General features: G+C 55.3%; 1 protein-coding gene across 3 annotated transcripts in view; it reads left to right on the top strand.

The window, feature by feature from the left end:
- The window catches only part of AGAP3 (ArfGAP with GTPase domain, ankyrin repeat and PH domain 3), a 95045-nt gene extending 76336 nt beyond the window's left edge, over positions 1-18709 (top strand). For 2 of the 3 annotated variants that reach the window (XM_006873681.1, XM_006873680.1), the window contains 9 exons: positions 4079-4183; positions 9510-9672; positions 13048-13200; positions 14840-14977; positions 16948-17102; positions 17185-17275; positions 17399-17621; positions 18161-18416; positions 18503-18709. In XM_006873681.1, coding sequence (XP_006873743.1) covers positions 4079-4183; positions 9510-9672; positions 13048-13200; positions 14840-14977; positions 16948-17102; positions 17185-17275; positions 17399-17621; positions 18161-18416; positions 18503-18709 — 1491 coding nt within the window. The remainder of the gene's footprint in view (positions 1-4078; positions 4184-9509; positions 9673-13047; positions 13201-14839; positions 14978-16947; positions 17103-17184; positions 17276-17398; positions 17622-18160; positions 18417-18502) is intronic. The other variant, XM_006873682.1, reaches the window with a different exon arrangement.
- Positions 18710-18930: the final 221 nt, after the last annotated feature.

The following is an 18930-nucleotide window of genomic DNA, read 5'->3' as shown; positions in this document are numbered from 1 at the left end:
CTGCCACAGGAGGGCAGCAGCGAGCCACCAGAGACTAAATTCTAGCAGCGTGCCAGCTGACTCTGTGTGAAGGGGACTGACAGAGGAGGACTCCTGTCTCTGTTCTGGCTGAGGTGCCTTGGACCACCTCCTCTCCTCCCTGGAAAGGGGACTGGGCAGTGAGGAGATGCTGAGGGTGTGTTCTGCCCTGGCAGCTTTGCTGTGACCCTCAGCTCCTCACAGGAGAGCATTCAGTGAAAGCTCCTTTTTCTTACTCTGTCCTGTCTCCTTCCCAAGCCCCTGCCTGCTGGATCCCCCATGCCTCCTGTTGTGGGGCCTTAGGCTAGGAAAGGACTCCCTCCGAGTGCAAAGGGTGTCTTTACTCCAAGTATGAGGGGGCTTCCAAAAGTTCATGGCTATGTGGAGAGACTACTAGAAGACTGAGGGGCTCTGGAGCTGCAAGGTCTGCAGGTCAGTGCTGTGGCCAAAGCCAACTGCCAGGCTAGTGTGCTGTGTCCACTGGGACTCTGGGCACTGTGGGCACAGCAAGAGTTTGCAGGATATGGTGGCCCTCTTCTGGCCTCTTCCCTGTCTGTCTGCAGGAGGCCGTGTTGCCAGGCTGCTGAGAGATTGTGTGGCCAGAGCGCTCCAGTGAGCGGTTGAGAGACTGGCTGGGCCCTCCAGTGTGGGTGAGGCCTGGGGGGTGGGGGGTGTTGTGACCAGAATTCTAGTGCTAAGAAGGCTGAAGGCAGAGTCCCCAGAGGTCAGGGTGAGAACAGTGTGGTGACAGGAACTCTGCCTTTCTGCTTCTCCCCTACCTGGAAATATTCCTTGTATTTGTTTGGTTGGGTCAGCATGCCAGGGACAGGTGCTGTTGAAAGTCCTCTGCCAGGAGCATGTGTCTGGGATGATTGGCCCACAAACACCTGTTAGTGTTCACACACTCAGCCTGGTGCTACGTAAACTCAGACCTCCCTGGGCTCCTTTGTGGGGTATAGTGCGGTGAGGAGTGTGTGTGTGTATATGTGTGGCCACAGGGGCCGGGCAGACCTGAGGCAGGGGTGTGCACTTTCTGAGAGTATGTGTACACCCACCACACATGTGGTAAGTAGGGAGCGCAGCCCAGAGCACCTGTCTATCTGCAGATGGGGGTGGCAGGGCTGTTTGCTTCCTGTGCCCACGTGACTGAGCCCTGTGTTAAATGGCTTGTTAAGACTGGGAGTTTACCTGTGGAGTTCTGGATCAGTCCACCTCCACCTCAGGGCCCTCTGAGGTAGATGGAGACAGGTGTCCTCGTGTTCCTGTGCTGCCACAGGATCGCTGAAGTGAGATGTGGGGGTGTGTCCACTCTTGGTGACCCCCATATGGTGGCGGCGTCTGGGGGAGCGTCTACCCACGCTCTCGGCATCCCAGCCCACTTGCCATGCCCGCACTCCCCCACTCAGGCCCCTCCCCTTTGCTACCTCCTGTCCCTTCTCCCCAGTTCTGCTCCTCCCCTCCCCCCCAGCTCCTGCTGGGAGTGGAGATTGCATTTCAGTTGCCATTTGCATTCCCAATCAATCCGGACTCCGCAATTAAGTCGGCTGGCGGAGCTGGGAGGGAGGCGGGCGCGGGAACGGGTCCTCTGGGGGCTGTCGCCTCCGCTCAGCTTCCATCCCGCCCCAGATTGCTTCCTGCTTCACTGTGCGCAGCCGGCCAGGCCAGGGGGGGTGGGGGCAGGACCCCTGGAGCTCTTGTGCCTTCTCTGAGCAGAAATTTGGGAGGGGATAAGGAAGAGACCTCTTTCCTGCCCAACATTCAGCGGGTGGTGTGTGGTGAAGAGTCAGCTGGATGGGTGGGTGAGAGGTGTGGGTGGGCAGCGGGGCAGGGTTGTGGCCAGCCGTCCCCAGCTCTCATGAAACTCTGGACCTCCTCCCACACCTCAGCTAATGAGCATCATTACTGCTGCTGCTGGCTGCTCCCACCTCCTGCCTAAGAGGAGGAGGCCAAGGTGAAGGATAGGAAGAGAAGTTCTAAGTGAGCAGGGCCTCAGTGTCCAAATGAATGTCCGCTTAAGATTCTCTGTCAGAAGGGAAGTGGGACACAGCAGGGGAAGTTTCACACTTCTTTATTGTCCCAGGAACCAGGCCCAAAGCAATGAGAGGACTCCTTGATTTTGCAGAGCCAGTTAGTGGCAGGAAGGGTGGAAAGTGGCAGGCTGGGGAAAGGGGTTTTTGAGGAGAGGCCAATGTGGCCTTCTGGGAGTCTGGGGCAGGGAAGAGTTAGTTGGTCAGTGTGAGCGAGAGGGAGGCCATATCATAACCCTCACAAAGAGGAGGGCAGGAACTCTTCCTAAACCTCTTTCTTCCCATTTCTGAGAGGGAAATGGGGATGGAAAGCTTCTCCAGAACTTGATGGCCACTCGCCCTCAGAGGTCACTTGTCTTGGGACACTTTACTACAGTAAAGGGCAGGCGGAGGGAAAGGAGTGGCTGTGTTTTCTGTAGCACCTGGCCTGTGATCAGGGTGCCATGGCTTCCTCCAGTGGCCCTTGGCTTTCATAATTGTCCCATGAACACTCCTTGTCTTCCAGAGCCCCTTTGGAGGTTAGAGCCTCTCAAGGAGGCAGGAAACAGGGAACAGGGATATAGCCTCAGATGACTAACCTCAAATACTGATCTCATTAACCATACCTCCTCAGTACCATTGAGGTTTGTGAGTGGCAGAGGAGGAAGACAAAGGACAGAGGAGGGGAGGTCTAAGGATACAAAGCATCTGTTGAATTAAAGCTGCTCAGACCACTAGATTTCATTCCCTTTTTGTCACTTTCATCGTGTTCCCAGTCAGGAGATAATAGCCTAATTTCATACTGATCTCAGCCAAAGGAAAGGTGAACTGAGTAAGTCTCTGCACCCTTGGGCTCCTGCAGCCCATACACAGAAGTCCTCACACCACGTCTCCTAAATCCAGGAGCCTCCATCCTAAAAAGAAGAGCCACTGTTGGACCTCTTTTCTGTCTGTGCTCTACCCCGCTCCAGATGTGGGTAGATTGTATCCTAACACCCCTTGGGATATAATTTAGGGTGCTTTCCTTTCTGCTACCCCAGCTAATGTGGGTCCTGGCCCTTCTGCATTTAGCCTAGTTTGGAGATCTATCTGTATCCCTCTTGCACCTGTAAGAATTTTGTCTGGAAATCTTCAAGGATCACTGCCTCTTCTCAGCCTCAGGATGGTGATGCTGGGATCTGGCTCGCCTTTGTAGTGTTCCTTTTCTCTTCCTGGACTCAGCATCTGTTCACCATGCTCTTGTCTTATTTGTCACTTTCAGGAGAGGACCCTTGGTGGATAAGGTGATCTTTCAGGAGCTAATGTTTTAGGAGGAGGAGGAGGGGAGTCATTGTAGGAAGGAAGCAAGGGCTCTTCCTGGGGGCGCTCCCCTTCTACCTCTCTGCTCTGACAATTTGGAGTTCAGCCAGCGGATGCTGAGTGAGCACCACCGGTGTCCTAGGCATAGCCTTAGGTGCTGAGACTAATAGCTGAAGTCCTTCTGTCCTGGAGCTGTAGTCATCCTTTTCTATCCTCCACATTTAAGGTCTCATTTCTCCTTACACAGAAGTGTGCTTGCTGAGCTTGAAGACTGGGGCTCCCCTCTGCCCAACTTGGGGGGGCAGTCTGGGCATTCTGGGGGTGCCCTTGTTCGAACCCCCTCAGCAGCAGCAGCACAGGGAAAGAGAGCCGGCATCTCTGTGCTCTGTCTTGCCTTCACCTTGAAGATGACCTTGGAATTGTGGCCTGGAGCCTGCCTGCTGGGGCCAGCACTATCACTGACTGGTACTGTGACCACACAGACCTGAAGGAGAGCGGGCTCCCCTTCCCCCACGAGCTGTAGTGGTCACTGGCACCTAGGGAGAGGTGCCCCAGTGTACTTGCTGGCAGCTGGCCAGACAGTGCCAGGTTCCACAGAGCCCTTTGTTGACCTGTGCCTCCCTGGATCAGACCTAGATCCTTAGAGGTCCCTATGCCCAAATAAGCAGAAGCCCAGGAGCAGGGGGCCTAGAAGAGACCCTGTGACAGTGTGTGACCATTCCCATTCTTGTCTCTGACCAGACCTCTGTTCTCAGGGCATCCTGTTGAAGCGTAGCGGCAAGTCCCTGAATAAGGAGTGGAAGAAGAAGTATGTGACGCTCTGCGACAATGGGTTACTCACCTACCACCCTAGCCTGCATGTGAGTCCGGGGCGCTGGCGGTGAGGGAGGAGGAGAGCAGGCCGTGGAGGCTGACACCAGGAGGGTACCTCAGGGGTAGCAAGTTGGTTTCCATTGGAGAAGGAGGCCCCAAGCCAGAGCTCACTGGGTCCCCACTGCTGTGTACTGTGGCCACACCCTGGGAAAAAGAACGTGAGGCATCCTGGCTAAAGGGTGACTGTGATACAGTGTTTGGGGATGGCTACCGCCTGCCCGCCCTCTGGATCGGCCAGGTTTTCCGTTCATGTTTATACGTCTTCAAGCGGGAGCCCCCACTTAACACTGCCCCACTAAGGCCAGGCTGCTCATGTTGCCGGATGGTACTTTGAGCTGGCCCCCAGTCCTCAGGATGCATGGCTCCTGGGCCTAGATAGAGGAGCCTGGAAAGCAGCTCTACAAGACTGTTGGGAACCCCTTGGTAGGAGGAGTGGTGTTGTCGGTGGCTGGAAGTATCTGGGGGTCTACGGCCTGCAGCCAAGCTCGGGGTGTTACTGACTATAGAATGACCCCTGTGGCTGCTTCCCCACTCTTCCTCTCTCCCTCCCCTCCCTGCGTGGCTCCAGCACACAGCTGTCACCAGAATCCATCTTTGTCACCACCCCACTGTGGGGCTAATGAGTTCTCTTGTGAAGCCCCTCAAGCACAGCACGTGGGCCAGCCCCACCCCCAGCCTAGAGGCCCTGGGTTGGCTCTAGAGGGCCCCTAGGCTGCCTTGATTTTGCATTGAGGGGTCAGTGATCCCAGCCCAAGAGGTGCTGGGATCCAAGTTTCTTAGCCACAGCCTGGACCAAAGAACACCTTCCAGGCAGACCTACTGAGGAACCTGAGGCTGAGAGGCCCTGCTGTGGGGAGAGCAGCCAGCAAATCTGCTTCCCTGTAGACCTGCCCCCAATCTGATCTTCTGGCCCTCTGAGTCCTGCCCCTCCCCTTAGTTAGCAGTCATGCCTTCCTGGTCCTCTTCATTCCACCAGGAAGGGACTATATCAGATGCCGGTGGTAGCTGTGCCTGGGGCAGGTGGGAGAAGCCACTCATCCAGGGGAGCTCTGGTGTTAGTACAGCAGGTACCTCACCTTTTCTGTGCTCTCGTCATCCTCATCCCCCCAGCATTCCCTGAGAGGCATTGGCATCTGCTGGAGAAAGCACTGCTATAGGACAAGGAGCGTTCTTGGAGCATCCAACAGCATTGTGCAGTTGTAAGGCATTGTGACCATGTGGCAGAGCCTCAGTACCTGGGGGAGGTGAAGAAAGGAGTCAGTCCCTACAATCTGACTAGGACCTCGTATTATTATCCCACTGAAAGATCCTCCTCGAGATTGTCTTCCCAACCCTCTCGAGTTACGGAGTGAAATGCTGAGGCCCAGAAGGGACGGGATGTGCTCCAAAGTCCCTGTTCAGGGCTACCCCAAAGCAGGGCAGCACAGCTATGTGTGTCTCTGTCGGTTCCCAGTGGTGAGTTAGGACAAGCCAACACACAGTAGACCAGTCTCTCTACTTGGTCGGTCCTGCATCCTGCCCTGCAGTCTTAACTGTCCTATTCTGCTGGATGCTGTGGGTCTGCCCTCTGCCATGGGTGGAAAGAGGAGGGTAGACAGGTCCTGGGACAAGAAGGAAAGAGGTTGTGGTTTTGTCTTGTTGAGTTTTCATAGGGAAAGAAGGGTAGATTACCTCTTTGGAAAGTTGGAAAGTTGAGGTGCTGTGAGATTTGGAGGGGAGCTGAGACTGGAACCCATGGCTTTGACCCTGAGCATTTTCCTGATGTTTTTGCACTTGCCGAGAGGCCTTTCTTTGAGGGTTGACAGAGAAAAGCACGTGGAGAGAGAAAGTTGTTCTTGATCTCTGGTGTCCAGCTCAGTGACCTGCTCTGGCTGACACACTTGCGTTACTGACTGGCCCTTTGCCTGTTTCCCACCCTGAGAAACTTCCAGTCGCAGGCCAGCGGACAGCCTGGCCTCTTCTGTGGTTCTCAGGCACCACTATGGGAGAGGAAGGGTCCTACCTGACAGCAGTGCTGAGAGAAACGTTGGTGTTCCTCTCTAGGGCCAGGTCTTCCCTGACAACTCCCTGTTGATAGGGAGGCTGGTCAGGCTGGAGGGGCCTAGGCAGCACGTGGAGAGGAGACTGGTGGCCTGCCTCGGCTTCGAGCCCATTCTTGCTTGGCCCAAGAGAACCCGCCGTAGCCTCCCCCATTTTGCAGCCAGTGGAGCCATTCACACAATCACCTTCTGTTAATTCTATCTGCAACATCAATTAAATTGTTTGTAGAAACTAATTGAATGTGGCTTAATCACACATCTTAATAGCTTTCCACGCTCTGAACTCGTTGTTAATTCCAGTAATAAAACGAGATGAGAACGCTGGCTGGGTAATTAGCGAGGAGGCTGGGGAAGAAATTGCTGTTTGATGGTGGGTAATAAAGGCAGCCTTGGTGACCGCTCTCCTGAGCAGCCCGCCGCTGCCGCCACGCTCCCTGTTCTGCTGACGGAGGGAAACGCTGTTGCTCTGCCCCTGGGTCCCTGTCCCTGCTGTTCTTCCTCTAACTGCTCACCACTGCCATCCTCCAGGGCTAGGTTCCACCTCTGCACACTGCCTGGAGCTCATCTGCCACCCGAGAGGTGCAGTGGGGTGACTTTGCCCAGGCCTGTGAGGCCATTCTGGCGTGGATCTGTCTGAGGTGCTCAAGTTGGATTCTAGGTGTCCCTACTAGGCCATCCTTCCCTGAAGTTAGGTCCTGGCTTCTTGGCCGTGAAGGAAGCCCCTCCATGCAGCTTTTGTTTTTGGTTTAGGTTCATGTGACCCTTCTCCATCCCAGCTCCAGGTTGTCTAGGGCTGTACCAGGGCCTGGAAACTGTTGCAGCTGCTATGACCTCCTTGTGAACTAGAGCAGACCTAAACCCCTTCCCTCAGGATGGAGCGGCAGCTGTGCCTTTGGCCTGGCTAGCTGTTGACAGCTGTCTGGAGGCAGCCGGTGTGAGAAGAGATTGTGTGGATGGGCTGGAAGAGGAGGGCCAATCTGGAGCTGTGTGGGTGTGGATCCCACTGTGAGAATGAGGAGGTCTGCATGGGAGAGGGAAAGACAACAGAGTCAGGAACTGGACAGGAGCTCTAAGCAAGACTGGTGGCCAGCTGTGAGCCGAGCTGGTGGAGAAGGTGTCAGAGGACAGGGAAGGGCCTTGAGATTATTGCCTTCATACCACATCACAGCAGCTCAGAGCTGGGACTGAGGTCAAATGAATGCAGTTGCAGTCTGGGGTGAACCCATTTTGGCTGGGGAGAGAGGGTGACCAAGGAGTACCCCTTTGGGCAGGCCGAAACTGGCTCTGGTTGATTTTTCTGTTATGTAACTCTGTGGTCTGAGACTGAGGAGTAGTCGTGTCCTTCAGGGACCCAACCCCAGGACCACAGGTGGCATACCTATAGGGAAGGAAGCTCCCCCCTAAGCCTGCCTGGTCTTCCAGTCTCCTCCTGCAGGGAATCTACCTGTGAAGTGAAATAGCTGCTTCCAGAATAAAGGGCGGCACGAGCTCAGCCAGAAACAGGAAGGCTTATTGGAGTCTGACACGCCAGCTTTGGTGGCCTCCTCCACCCAACCTGGACTCAATCAGGGATCTTCCCTCCTGTCTCCTTCCTCTTCCCAGTGGTGGTCCCTTCCACCTTCCACTGATTCTCCAGGGCTGCCTGTCCTGTCCTCTTGATGATCTTCTTTGGTCTCCTAGAGCACAGAGCCCTGAAGCCTTGGTAGACACCTCTGCTCACCCAATCCTCTTTCCCTGAGGCTAAACGGGAGGACATAAAAGTGGACAGAGGTGAGAGGGTGGGCCTTCAAGGGTGCCAGGCTGTATCAACGGTGCCACCTACGTGGGAGCTGTCTGGGTGCAGAAATCTTCCGGGACCCTAGCGACTGTGTCTGATGAGTGTGGTGCCCGCCCAGAGCACTCAGGAAGGCATGTGACCCCTCAGAGGGGTTCTCAACAAATGAGAGAAGGGTTAGCCAGGAACTGTAAGGAGCTCAGTGGTGAGGGAGACAGGAGTCACAAGACCAGGAGGAGAGAATAGAACCAGCAGGCAGAGCAGGGAGCTAGCCAGGTGCTGGATCTCAAGACAGGAAGCAGAAGGGCCCTACCGTGCACATGAACCCTGCACTCTGTGTGTAAGTGATGGGAAGGGCAAGAGCTTCGAGTGCAAAGTGCCCCCACCATCTGGGCCACACACGCCAGTGGGCTGGAGTGGAGTGGCGCTCAGCTGGGTGGGGGCTCAGGTGAGGTAATAGGAAGGTCAGCACCTGGAACACCCCAGGCTCCCACGTGCTGCTAGCTGGCACCATACTGCAGGACCACCTCCGCCAAATGGACTTGGCAGAACACTGCCCAGTGACGGGAGCTGAAGGAGCATAAATGTCTAGACCAGAGTTGGCTTAAATGGGAGAACAGGACCATATACCAAGGTATATGCTTCTACTTCTAGAGGCTCCACCCCTCGACCCTCTGCAATGGACTGGAAGTCAGGCTATGGGTTAGGGACAGGTCTGAAATACAAAACCTTGGGTGTGAATCTAACTCTGCTACTTTCATTATGTGGTCCTGGGCAGATAAATTTTTCTAAGCCGTTTCTTCATCTGTCAAATAAGGCCTAAAGCATCTGCCTCATAGAGTTGTGTCAGTTACGTGAGTGATAATATGACAGCAGTAGAGCAAACACCTGGCCCATTTGGGCAGGAGAAGGTTATGATGATGATGATTACTGATAGCAGGGAGTCCTTTGGTACCTGTAAGTCTGTGGGACTATTGTGATCTTCCTAATCCAGCAGACAGACCCAAAGGCTTCCCTTTAAACTGTTCAATAATGATTTGTTTTTAGGGATTATTCCAGACCCTAGGAGCTGTCTAGGGTGGTACACAGGAGTGTCTGAAGACGGCTGAGATGCTGGGTGCCAGCCCTCAGGGCCTAGAACATGCCACTGTCCCAAGCCTGTAGGGCTGACTGGTCACAGCAAGTGTCTAAGCCACATGAGCCCCCCAATCCCACCTGGAGCCACTACTTGCCTGCCTTTGTTTTCCCCTGAGCTGTCTTCCCTAAAGCAGTCCTGAGCCTTGGGTCTTGCTTCTAGAGCCTCATATGTCCATGGCTGAGTCCCACAGAGTTGCACCATTCAGCGTAGCTTTACTCATCATGGGCCAGACTTGGAGATATGCTGGGCTTCAAAGCCCCCACCTTCCCTCCCTTCCCCCAATGGCACAGGAGACCCAGGTGTTGAGAGGGCCACAGGCCTGTGCTAATGTGTGTCCGTTTCTCTTGTCCACCTGGTTGCAGGACTACATGCAGAACATCCATGGCAAGGAAATCGATCTGTTGCGGACCACAGTGAAGGTGCCCGGGAAGCGATTCCCCCGGGCCACGCCGGCCACAGCCCCAGGCACCAGCCCCAGAGCCAATGGGCTGGAGCGGAGTGGCACTCAGCTGGGTGGGGGCTCAGGTGAGGTACTAGGAAGGTCAGCACCTGGAACACCCCAGGCTCCCACGTGCTGCTAGCTGGCACCATGCTTCAGGACCACCTCCGCCAGATGGACTTGGCAGAACACTGCCCAGTGATGGGAGCTGAAGGAACACAGATGTCTAGACCAGAGTTGGCTTGAATGGGAGAACAGGACCAAATAGCCTCTTGTTTGGAAGGGTGCCAATAGCAAGACCATCTGCCCTAGGAGCCTGGCCTCTGCCCTTGTGCCCAGCCCCCTCCCAGAGGGGAAGGTGCAGCAGGCAGTTCCCAAGCTGGAAGCTGAGAGATAACAGGGAGAAGGGAAAGGACAGGGTTGCCCACAGTGAGGCTGAGAAACTGAGGCAGGACCACCTTCTAGTGCTGTGTTTTTACCTGAGGCACCAGTGAAACTCTCCTCTGTCCCCAACGCTCCCTTCCTAGGCCCAACTCTACCTGTTCATCCCATGTGGCAGTAACCACACTCTGCCCAGCTCTCACCCAACACCTCCCTCAGCTCCTGGATCCCTTCTCATGGGAATTCAGTACCGCTGATGTTGTCCTAGACATTTGGACCTCATTTTCCCTGTGCCAGCAGCATCTCCTCAAGATGCTGGCCAGCCAGCCTGCAAACATGAAGGTTTGCATCCCTGCCCTGGGGTCAGTTCTTAGCGTCTTAGTGGACTTTTCAGCTGAGGTGTGCCACTTCCTCTAGAGAGCATGTGAGGGATTGTATGTCACAGTGGAATGGGGGTGCTACTGGCACTTAAGGGACAGGCCAGGAATACTAAGTTTCCAAGGATGGATGGGACAGGGGCATGAATGAAATGCTGCCATTGAAAATGCTGGGTTGAAGGGAAGGCAGGCAGTGTGACAGTTTCCTGAGTGTAGTCCTTCCTTGAGGGCAGGCTGGGACCCTCAGGCCCCCTAAATCTCTGTGTGTGTGTGTGTGTGTGTGTATTGGGCTTTCTCCAAATTGACCACACTGCCCAGTGTGGACTAACCCCATGAATGGGTGTACCAGGCACTGTGAGTGGACTCTGAACACTGTACTCCCAAGCTCACCTCCCTTTTATAGGTGAGGAGATAGGTCTGTTGAGGTAAGGTAACTTGACAGTAGGTAGAGGAGCTGGGGTTTGGATCTGAGTCTGTCTGCTTCTCCACCACCCTGAGGTGCTCAGGTAGTTGTTAAGTACTGTGGAGTCATTCCGACTCATAGTGACAGGGTTTCTGAGGCTGTAAATCTTTACGGGAGCAGAAAACCTCATTTTGCTCCCACGGAACAGCTGGTAGTTTCAAACTGCCAACCTTGAGGTTCGTAACCACTACGCTACCAGAGCTCAGGTAGGAGAAGCGTCAAATCATGCAGCGAGGAAGAGAAGGGGGGAGCAAAGGAAGAAGGCAAGAAGGCAGAGAAGGGGGGAGCAAAGGAAGAAGGCAAGAAGGCGACAGTTGGCTCACCCACAAGCAGGGAGTCGGGGGAGTGCCGGCTAGTGCATCCCAAGTGGAAGTGCCTGCTGGGTGCTCAGCACGGGGCTCAGCTCCATCTCCAGGCCTCTCCCAGAGCTGCACCCATACTAAAGAGGAGGAGCCTGCCCAGGAAGGTGAACTGGGGAAACAACTGAGATGTTCTGTCCTTCCCCATCTCACACCCCTTCCCCTGAGACTCCTAGTGACACATAGGAAGGTGGGCAGCACCTATGAGCTCCAGCCTCCCTGGGAGCACATGGACGCTCCCACCCACTCCCTGCACCAAACACCGCACCGACCTCGTGCACACTCACACGTCTCTCACTCACCGGGCGATGTTAACATCTCATTATCTTTGTTACTGTAATTACATTATCCGCTGCTTTATGCAGAATTATCCTCCGAGGACTAATTGATGACTCCATGTTTAATTCATTAATCATTAGCATCAAATTCGACAATTACAGTGCACACTGATTGTGGGATTGCAGGCGTAATGAGGGGAGAATTAACAAAGAAAAGGGAAAGCACTTTCCCTCCCTTGGGGTTTTGGGTTGGGGGCTTGGGGAGGAAGTTGGGGTCTGAGATGTCTTTGGACAGGGGATGAGGGGAGATGAGATTTGGAACTTGAGAACAGCCAGGTAACTGAGAAATGACTAGGGGTGGGAGGAGAGCCACATACAGAGAGGTAAGGGAGGAGGGACCTCAGACCAGGGACAGGGCAAAGTCATGAAGCAGGGGCACTAGAAATAGGGGTCTGATTGGCTTGTGATTCCTTAGTGCCACACATATATTAACAGCTAACTATGTGTCTGACCCTATTTGGAGTGTCTGGAAAATACAAAAGAAACATAAATCCTGCTGTTACCCTTTAAGCATCACACTAGCCCCAAAGTATTTGGAATGTTTTGGCCTGTTCTTAACCTTCCCTTCCGTCTGCTTAAGCTCAGAGCTTCCTCTCCTTGGGCAGAAACACAATCCTTTATGTTGCAGGGCTGGTTTGAGGCCTAGTGTCTGCTGTCTCCCTAGCTTGGCATCTGCTACCCTCTCCAGCTTTGTCCAGCTCCAGGCCCCTTCTCTGCCTTCCCACTGACTTCTAGCAGCAGCACCCCTTACTTCCTGAAGGTTTTAAGTTGCTAACTACCCACGGCTCCCTTCCCTCTGACCTTAGTCTGAGGTGAGCTACAGAAGGGGAGTGGAGCCTAGATCCTCACTGCTACTCAGGCCCTCAGCCTTGCAGGCCTCGGGACCCTGGGGCCGTTCCCCAGACCTCTGCACAAGGGGGGTGAGGCTAGGGAGAATTCTGGGGGAGTCAGCTGTCCCTCGTCCACTGTCAGCCATGTCCTACCCCTTCCTTGGCATTCCTAGTTTCTGCCATTCTTCCCTCCTGGGGAATGAAAGATTAATTTTCTCCTGCCCAACAGGATAATTACTAATACTAATTAGACATAATTACTTGAATTTGATACACTTACTTCTCGTTAGAATGGCAGCAAAACTGAGGAAGAGCAAGTGGCCTGTGTGGCCAAGGGTACTGGGGTGGGAAGGAGGCTGTTCTGAGGAGCACCAGGGAAATGGGTTTGTGCCAAACTCCAAACTTTTTCCAAAAGTCATGGGGGTCCAGCAGAATCTTCACCCCTCCAGTTTGGAGTACCCTTCCCGCCTGCTCCCTGCCCCTTTCCTGGGGTCAGGTGGGGCCCCAGAGCCTGTGGAGACGGGGTGGAGGGTGGTGCTCAACATCAGGGCCCAGTGAGTTCTTCCCACTCCCAAGTAAACCTGGCTCATTGACCTGGGGTTCAGTGCCCTGTTGCCAGACCCCCAGGCTCATTGGCAACTCCCCTGGGTGCCCACTCTGCTACCTGCAACTTGCAGCTACGCTCCCCAGTCTGACCTTCCACCTGCCCCCAGGTGCCCCCCATTCGGCCAGCAGCACGTGCCTGCACTCCGACCGCCCCCTGGCAGGCCCGCGCCCAGAAGGGCTGCCCCAGCGCTCCTGCTCCGTTTCCAGCGCAGACCAGTGGAGTGAGGCCTCTTCCCTACCCCTGGGCACCTCGCACCCTGGTGAGTGGCTTGGCCTGGCCCACCCCCACCTCCCTGGGGAGGGATGTGGGTTCCCTGTGCCCCACCCAGGGGATGTACCAGGTGGGGCTGGGCCCAACAGGGCCTGGAGTTCAGGTGAAGGCTGATGCTGGCATCTGGGAAACAGAGGAGGGGCTCTGTCTCCACCCCATGCTCTTGGCTTGCTGCCCTAACCCCCACTTGGCTTTTCTCACATCCCCCTCCCTTCCACCACCAGCAGTGTAGACTCATCAGCCTCTCTGTGGGAGGGCATCAGGGTTGGGCAGCAGTGTTCTAGAGGCAGGAGTCACTGCAATGGAAGAGGTTCCCCCATCCCACCCCTGTACCCTCTACTCACCCTCTGCCTGTGATTCAGGGACTAAGTCTGAAAGCTAGCTTTCTCTCCTGGGCTGAGTTCTCCCCTCCCTTCATGCCCTTCTGCCACCAGTGTTTCCACTTTCCTTGGCTGGTCATTGTCTTCCCTGTGGCCACCCTTTTCTTGCTCAAATCTCAACTCCTCCTTCCTGCCCCTGCCCCTTTTTCTTGTCTCCTTCCATTTTTCAAGTTTATTGCTGTCATTAGTAACTGACTCCTTTGGCCATAGACTGTGTCAGTAGTTCCAAGGGAAACTGGGCTCTACCCTGCTTTCCCATCTACACTCCCTTCTCTTGAGCGGCAGGTATCAAAAGAGGGAGATAGCCACAGGTGTCCCCACTGGCCTGGGTACCAGTGAAGGGCAGAGGGTGCCCCTGCGGAAGCTTAGCTCTTTGGCTCTGCTGTTCTAGCTGGGCAGTAGGAGCAGGCCTGCCTAAGGAACATTTACTGCCCCCTCTGCTCTCATTAACCTTCCAAAGACCCTTCCCAAGTCTCTATCCCATGAAAGCACTGAGATGCTAAGTCACAAGGGGAGAGAGGGCCATCCATGTAGGTACCCGCTGGCATCAGGTTGGAGCCCAGTCCTCCAGGGCCTGGAGTGTAAGGGTGACCAGGGCCCTTGGAGGCTCCCAGTGCCAGGGCCTGTTGTTGGCATTGGTGAGGCTCTCTCTGTAGAGTCTAGAAGGAGGAAGGGAGGGAGGGAGGGAGCGTGTCTGCCTCTAATGAAGTTTGACATTTAGTGGTGAGCGCTGGGTGGGGTGTGGGAGACGGGAGCTTGATTAGCCGCTCTAATTGACAGTAATTAGGCAGCTCCCTGATTGTTTCTAATTCTGCTATTAATTGTGAGGAGCGGGGAATGTGATTGAGGATAAATTTGGTGCCGAGCTGCTGGGGCTCAGCTCACTATGAGTGAGTTCCTGGGCCTCCTTCCACCCCTCCAGGCTGCAGAAGCCAGTGTCCCCTTCCATGCCTTTCTCCTGCCCAGCCCACTCCCTCTGCCCATTTTCCTCCATGCTTCTCTACATATCTTTTCCAAAGCTGGTACCTTTTGGGATGGGCAGTCTCTGGACAAAGCTGCTCACCTTGGAGAGAGGACATCTGGCTTCTGTGGGCCTGGCCTAGCTACACGTCAGGGTAGAGCTCACAGCAGCAAGCTAGGGACAAGGTAGAACCTCCTCTGACCCTGTGCCCTCATCCCAGCCCCTCTCGCCTTACTTCTGCCTCCACTTTCCCTCTCCCACATGTCTCCACCTCTTCCCCTCACCAGCCAGTGGCCCAGCTGAGGTGCTCAGTTCCAGCCCCAAGCTGGAGCCTCCTCCATCACCCCACTCCAACCGGAAGAAGCACCGGAGGAAAAAGAGCACCGGCACCCCCCGTCAGGATGGCCCCACCAGTGCCACTGAAGGTTAGGGGGGCCCAAGGGAAAGCAGGGCACAGGATAGGCAATGGGGCTTGGGGGGGAAGTAACCTAACAGCTACCTGTCTCCTGCCTATGTACAGACGAAGCACTCTACTAATACTTTGTAATGAAAGTGGTCTCACTACTTCTTTTGATCGTCTTAAGTCAGAAAAGTTCTTTTGCCCAACTTAAGGCTTTCCCATTCAAGTTTAAGCTCAATCGGTTTGTTGTTAGTGAACAAAAGGCAGCAGGGCTGCATACAGATTGCTCTTCCAGGACTTAAGGGCCAGCACCTGTGGGTCACTATTGGGTCTCGTGAGCACCAGGGAGAGTGGTGGTCTTAAATGCTGTTGAGTCGGTTCCGACTCATAGCGACCATGTATAGGGTTTCTGAGGAGCAGCTGGTGGGCTTGAACTGCCAACCTTGTAGTTATCAGTCACGTGCTAATCCTACAGCGCCACACCAGGAGTCCACTAGGGATATGTTGTTAAGTGCCGTCGAGTCGATTCCGACCCGTAGCAACTCTGTGTAGAGTTTCCAAGGAGCGACTGGTGAGCTTCAACTGCCGACCTTGCGATTCAAATGACTTTGCAGTCTGGTGCATAAACCCACAATGCCACACCAGGACTCCACTACGGATATGTTAAGTGCCCGTCAAGTTGATTCCAACTCATAGTGACCCTGAGTAGGGTTTCTGAGGAGCAGCTGGTGAACTTGAACCACTGACCTCGCATTTCAAATGGCGTTGCAGTTTGGCGCAGTAACCCACAGCACCACATATAGCAGGTGCTTAATAGGTGTTTTTAAGTGAACCAAGTCATTTTCAGGTTAGTAAATCCCAATGCATTAAACACTTTTCCATAAGACCTTTGTCACATCTTTTATTGATTATAATGGCGCTCCTTGATTTAAAACATCCCTCTTCTCAGTGATTGGCACCTCTGCTCTCAAATAAGTTGAACTTAACTGGCGTCTAGTTTCTCTCTTGCACTCTGAGGGCCAGAATCAGGTGTGCAGAGACCACTGCCCTGGAAATAGCTGCCTTTTCCTGCCAGCGTAGAACTCATTACCGAGTGTCCACTATGTGGCAGTGGCCATCCCCACAGTGACCAAGGAGTTTATTTCTGGTGGAAGGCAGCTCTATTATGGGTGCCTGAGATGAGAGTCCAGGGACTCCGAGACGCAAGGCTGCCCTTGGCAAAGCTCTGCCTTCAGACCCTGGCCTGTGGCTTCCTTTTAGGCCTGCACAGGCAGCTCCTGCTCTCTCTTGCCCCATGACAGTCACACTCCTGGTGGGGATTGATCACCCATGGCCAGTGACCACTGGAAATGAGCCTGTCATGGCTGTCTTCTGGGCTGCAGAGGTTATTGTGGAGTACCATCAGCCACCTGCTTGGGTGCCCACCCAACTGCCCGCACACGTGCTTGTCACTGTGTCCTGTCTCCCCCGTTCATGGAGCTGAGCTTGCCTCCTCCCAACTCTCCTTGCCCTTCCTTCCTGCCATGGGGGTGGGGGAGGGGCTCAGCTCCCAGGAGCCCCACACCGACGCGACGCCGCCGTCACCGTCAGGAATATTGGGTTTAATGAGCTGCAAAATGAGGCGACTGCAGCTGACATCTACGGATGGTGCCCAAACCCGCCTCCCCCACCCTCCAGCATCTACCTCCTTAGCACCCCATCGCCCCCTCTCCAGACACGCAGTTCCCTTCCTCCAGGGAGCTCCCCCCTCAGTCTGTGGGGCCAGGAGGGCCCAGACCTTGAGTCCCCACTGGCTCTTCTTACCCCAGGCTCCACAGGTGGCAAAAGAGATCTGAGGCACCATGATCCGGGAGTTGACTTGCTTCCTCACGCTTGTGCTGGGAGAAGAGGTGGATGAGGGGGGCTTCAGAGGCACAGGGTAGTAGGTGGAGTTACCAGCTCTGGGCCTTCCATCCTCATTGTGCATTTCCCATCCCCAACCCACTGTTCTTGTAGATGTGGAAGAGTCGTTCGAGTTTGTGGTGGTGTCCCTCACGGGGCAGACGTGGCACTTTGAGGCCTCCACAGCGGAAGAGCGGGAGCTGTGGGTGCAGAGCGTTCAAGCCCAGATCCTTGCCAGTTTGCAGGGCTGCCGCAGTGCCAAGGACAAGGTGGGGTGCCGCACGGCCCGGGGTGGGGCTGGGGGACCGCACTGACTGAACACCCCCACCATGCCTCTCCACTGTGTTGCAGACCCGACTGGGGAATCAAAATACAGCTCTAGCGGTGCAAGCTGTCCGCACTGTTCGTGGGAACAGTTTCTGTATTGACTGTGACGCACCCAGTGAGTCCCAGAGGCTGCGTGTGGGCTAGAGGAGGGTGGGGAAGGAGGCCGGAGGGCCAGAGGACTTCCCTGTCTTTATGGGCATGGGCGTCCCTGTTTCATCAAGTCTCTTCCCCTCCCTAGATCCAGACTGGGCCAGCCTGAACCTGGGGGCTCTCATGTGTATCGAGTGCTCGGGAATCCACCGGCACCTGGGGGCACACCTGTCCCGTGTGCGTTCCCTTGACCTGGACGACTGGCCTCCGGAGCTGCTGGCGGTCATGACAGCTCTGGGCAATGCACTGGCCAACAGTGTCTGGGAGGGCTCGCTGGAGGGCTATGCAAAGCCAGGGCCTGAAGCTTGCCGGTGAGCCACCACCAAGGGCAGGACAAGCTGGGCCCTAGGGGAGAGGCCGGGGTGGTGTGGACGGCTGTTAGGACCCCGTAAGGGTTAAAATGTTGCTTTCTTGGCTGCTGGCCCTTGGGGGCACCCCTCCCCCTCCCCCTCAGCCTGTCACTCAGCACCTCCCCACAATTGGCCCTTTCTGAGTGTTATCACAGGTCAGGGGCCAGGAGGGTGCACATGCGCAGACACTATCGCCAAGGTGCATAGTGCCCTGGCTGGCAAGCAGAGATGGGGAGAATGGGTGGTAGATACAGCAGGCAGCGGGTCCCTTCCAGGCCCTTACCCCCATTGTTCCAGCACTGCCAATCAGAGAGAGTTCTGATGGCCAGATAACCGCCACTCAGGCCATCAGGTTCTCTTTGCTTTCAGCCACCCCTGAGGGTGTCCTTGGTCTGTCTCTTCTACTTTATGTGGCTATCTTGAACTCACCCTTTCCTTGCTCCCATTTGAAGCTGGTCACCGCCCTTTCCTGTCTGACCCCTGGTGGACTGTGGTTGCAGGGAGGAGAAAGAGCGGTGGATCCGAGCCAAGTATGAGCAGAAGCTCTTCCTGGCACCCCTGCCTGGTTCCGACGTACCCTTGGGACAGCAACTGCTGCGGGCCGTGGTGGAGGACGACTTGAGGCTGCTGGTGACACTGCTGGCACATGGGTCCAAGGAGGAGGTGAACGAGACATACGGAGACGGGGATGGTCGCACTGCGCTGCACCTCTCCTGCGCCATGGCCAACGTGGTCTTCACACAGCTGCTCATCTGGGTGAGTGCTGTGCCTCCCTGACCCTCGTACCTACTGGTCCTTACCTCTGACCACCTCGCCTTCTCTCTTCTGTCCTTTCTCCACAGTATGGGGTAGATGTGAGGAGCCAGGACGCCCGAGGCCTGACTCCCCTGGCTTATGCCCGCCGGGCTGGCAGCCAAGAGTGCGCAGACATCCTACTACAGCACGGCTGCCCTGGGGAAGACTGCAGCTTGGCACCCACCCCCAGCCGAGAGCCTGCCAGGAGCACCAACACCTCTACTGAGCTGCACCGTAGTCCCAGCCTCCTGTGAAGCCCAGGAAGAAAGCCACAAGGATTATGGGACCTGGGGACCTGCCTCCCTGCAGGCACTGGGGAGACAAAGACGCAATTAGGGACCTGTAGAAGAAGTTAGGAAGAAACTGGGGGAAAGATTGAAAGAGGATAAGAGCTCAGTGAGAAGGAGAGTCACAGGGGAGGTTTGGGATTAAGCTGCAGCAGACAATAAGAGTGGAGGCACAGAGCCCACTGCTC

This window comes from Chrysochloris asiatica, unplaced genomic scaffold (assembly GCF_000296735.1).
Source record: "Chrysochloris asiatica unplaced genomic scaffold, ChrAsi1.0 scaffold00249, whole genome shotgun sequence".
Lineage (NCBI taxonomy): Eukaryota > Metazoa > Chordata > Mammalia > Afrosoricida > Chrysochloridae > Chrysochloris > Chrysochloris asiatica.
This window is presented reverse-complemented; position numbering and strand designations above follow the sequence as displayed.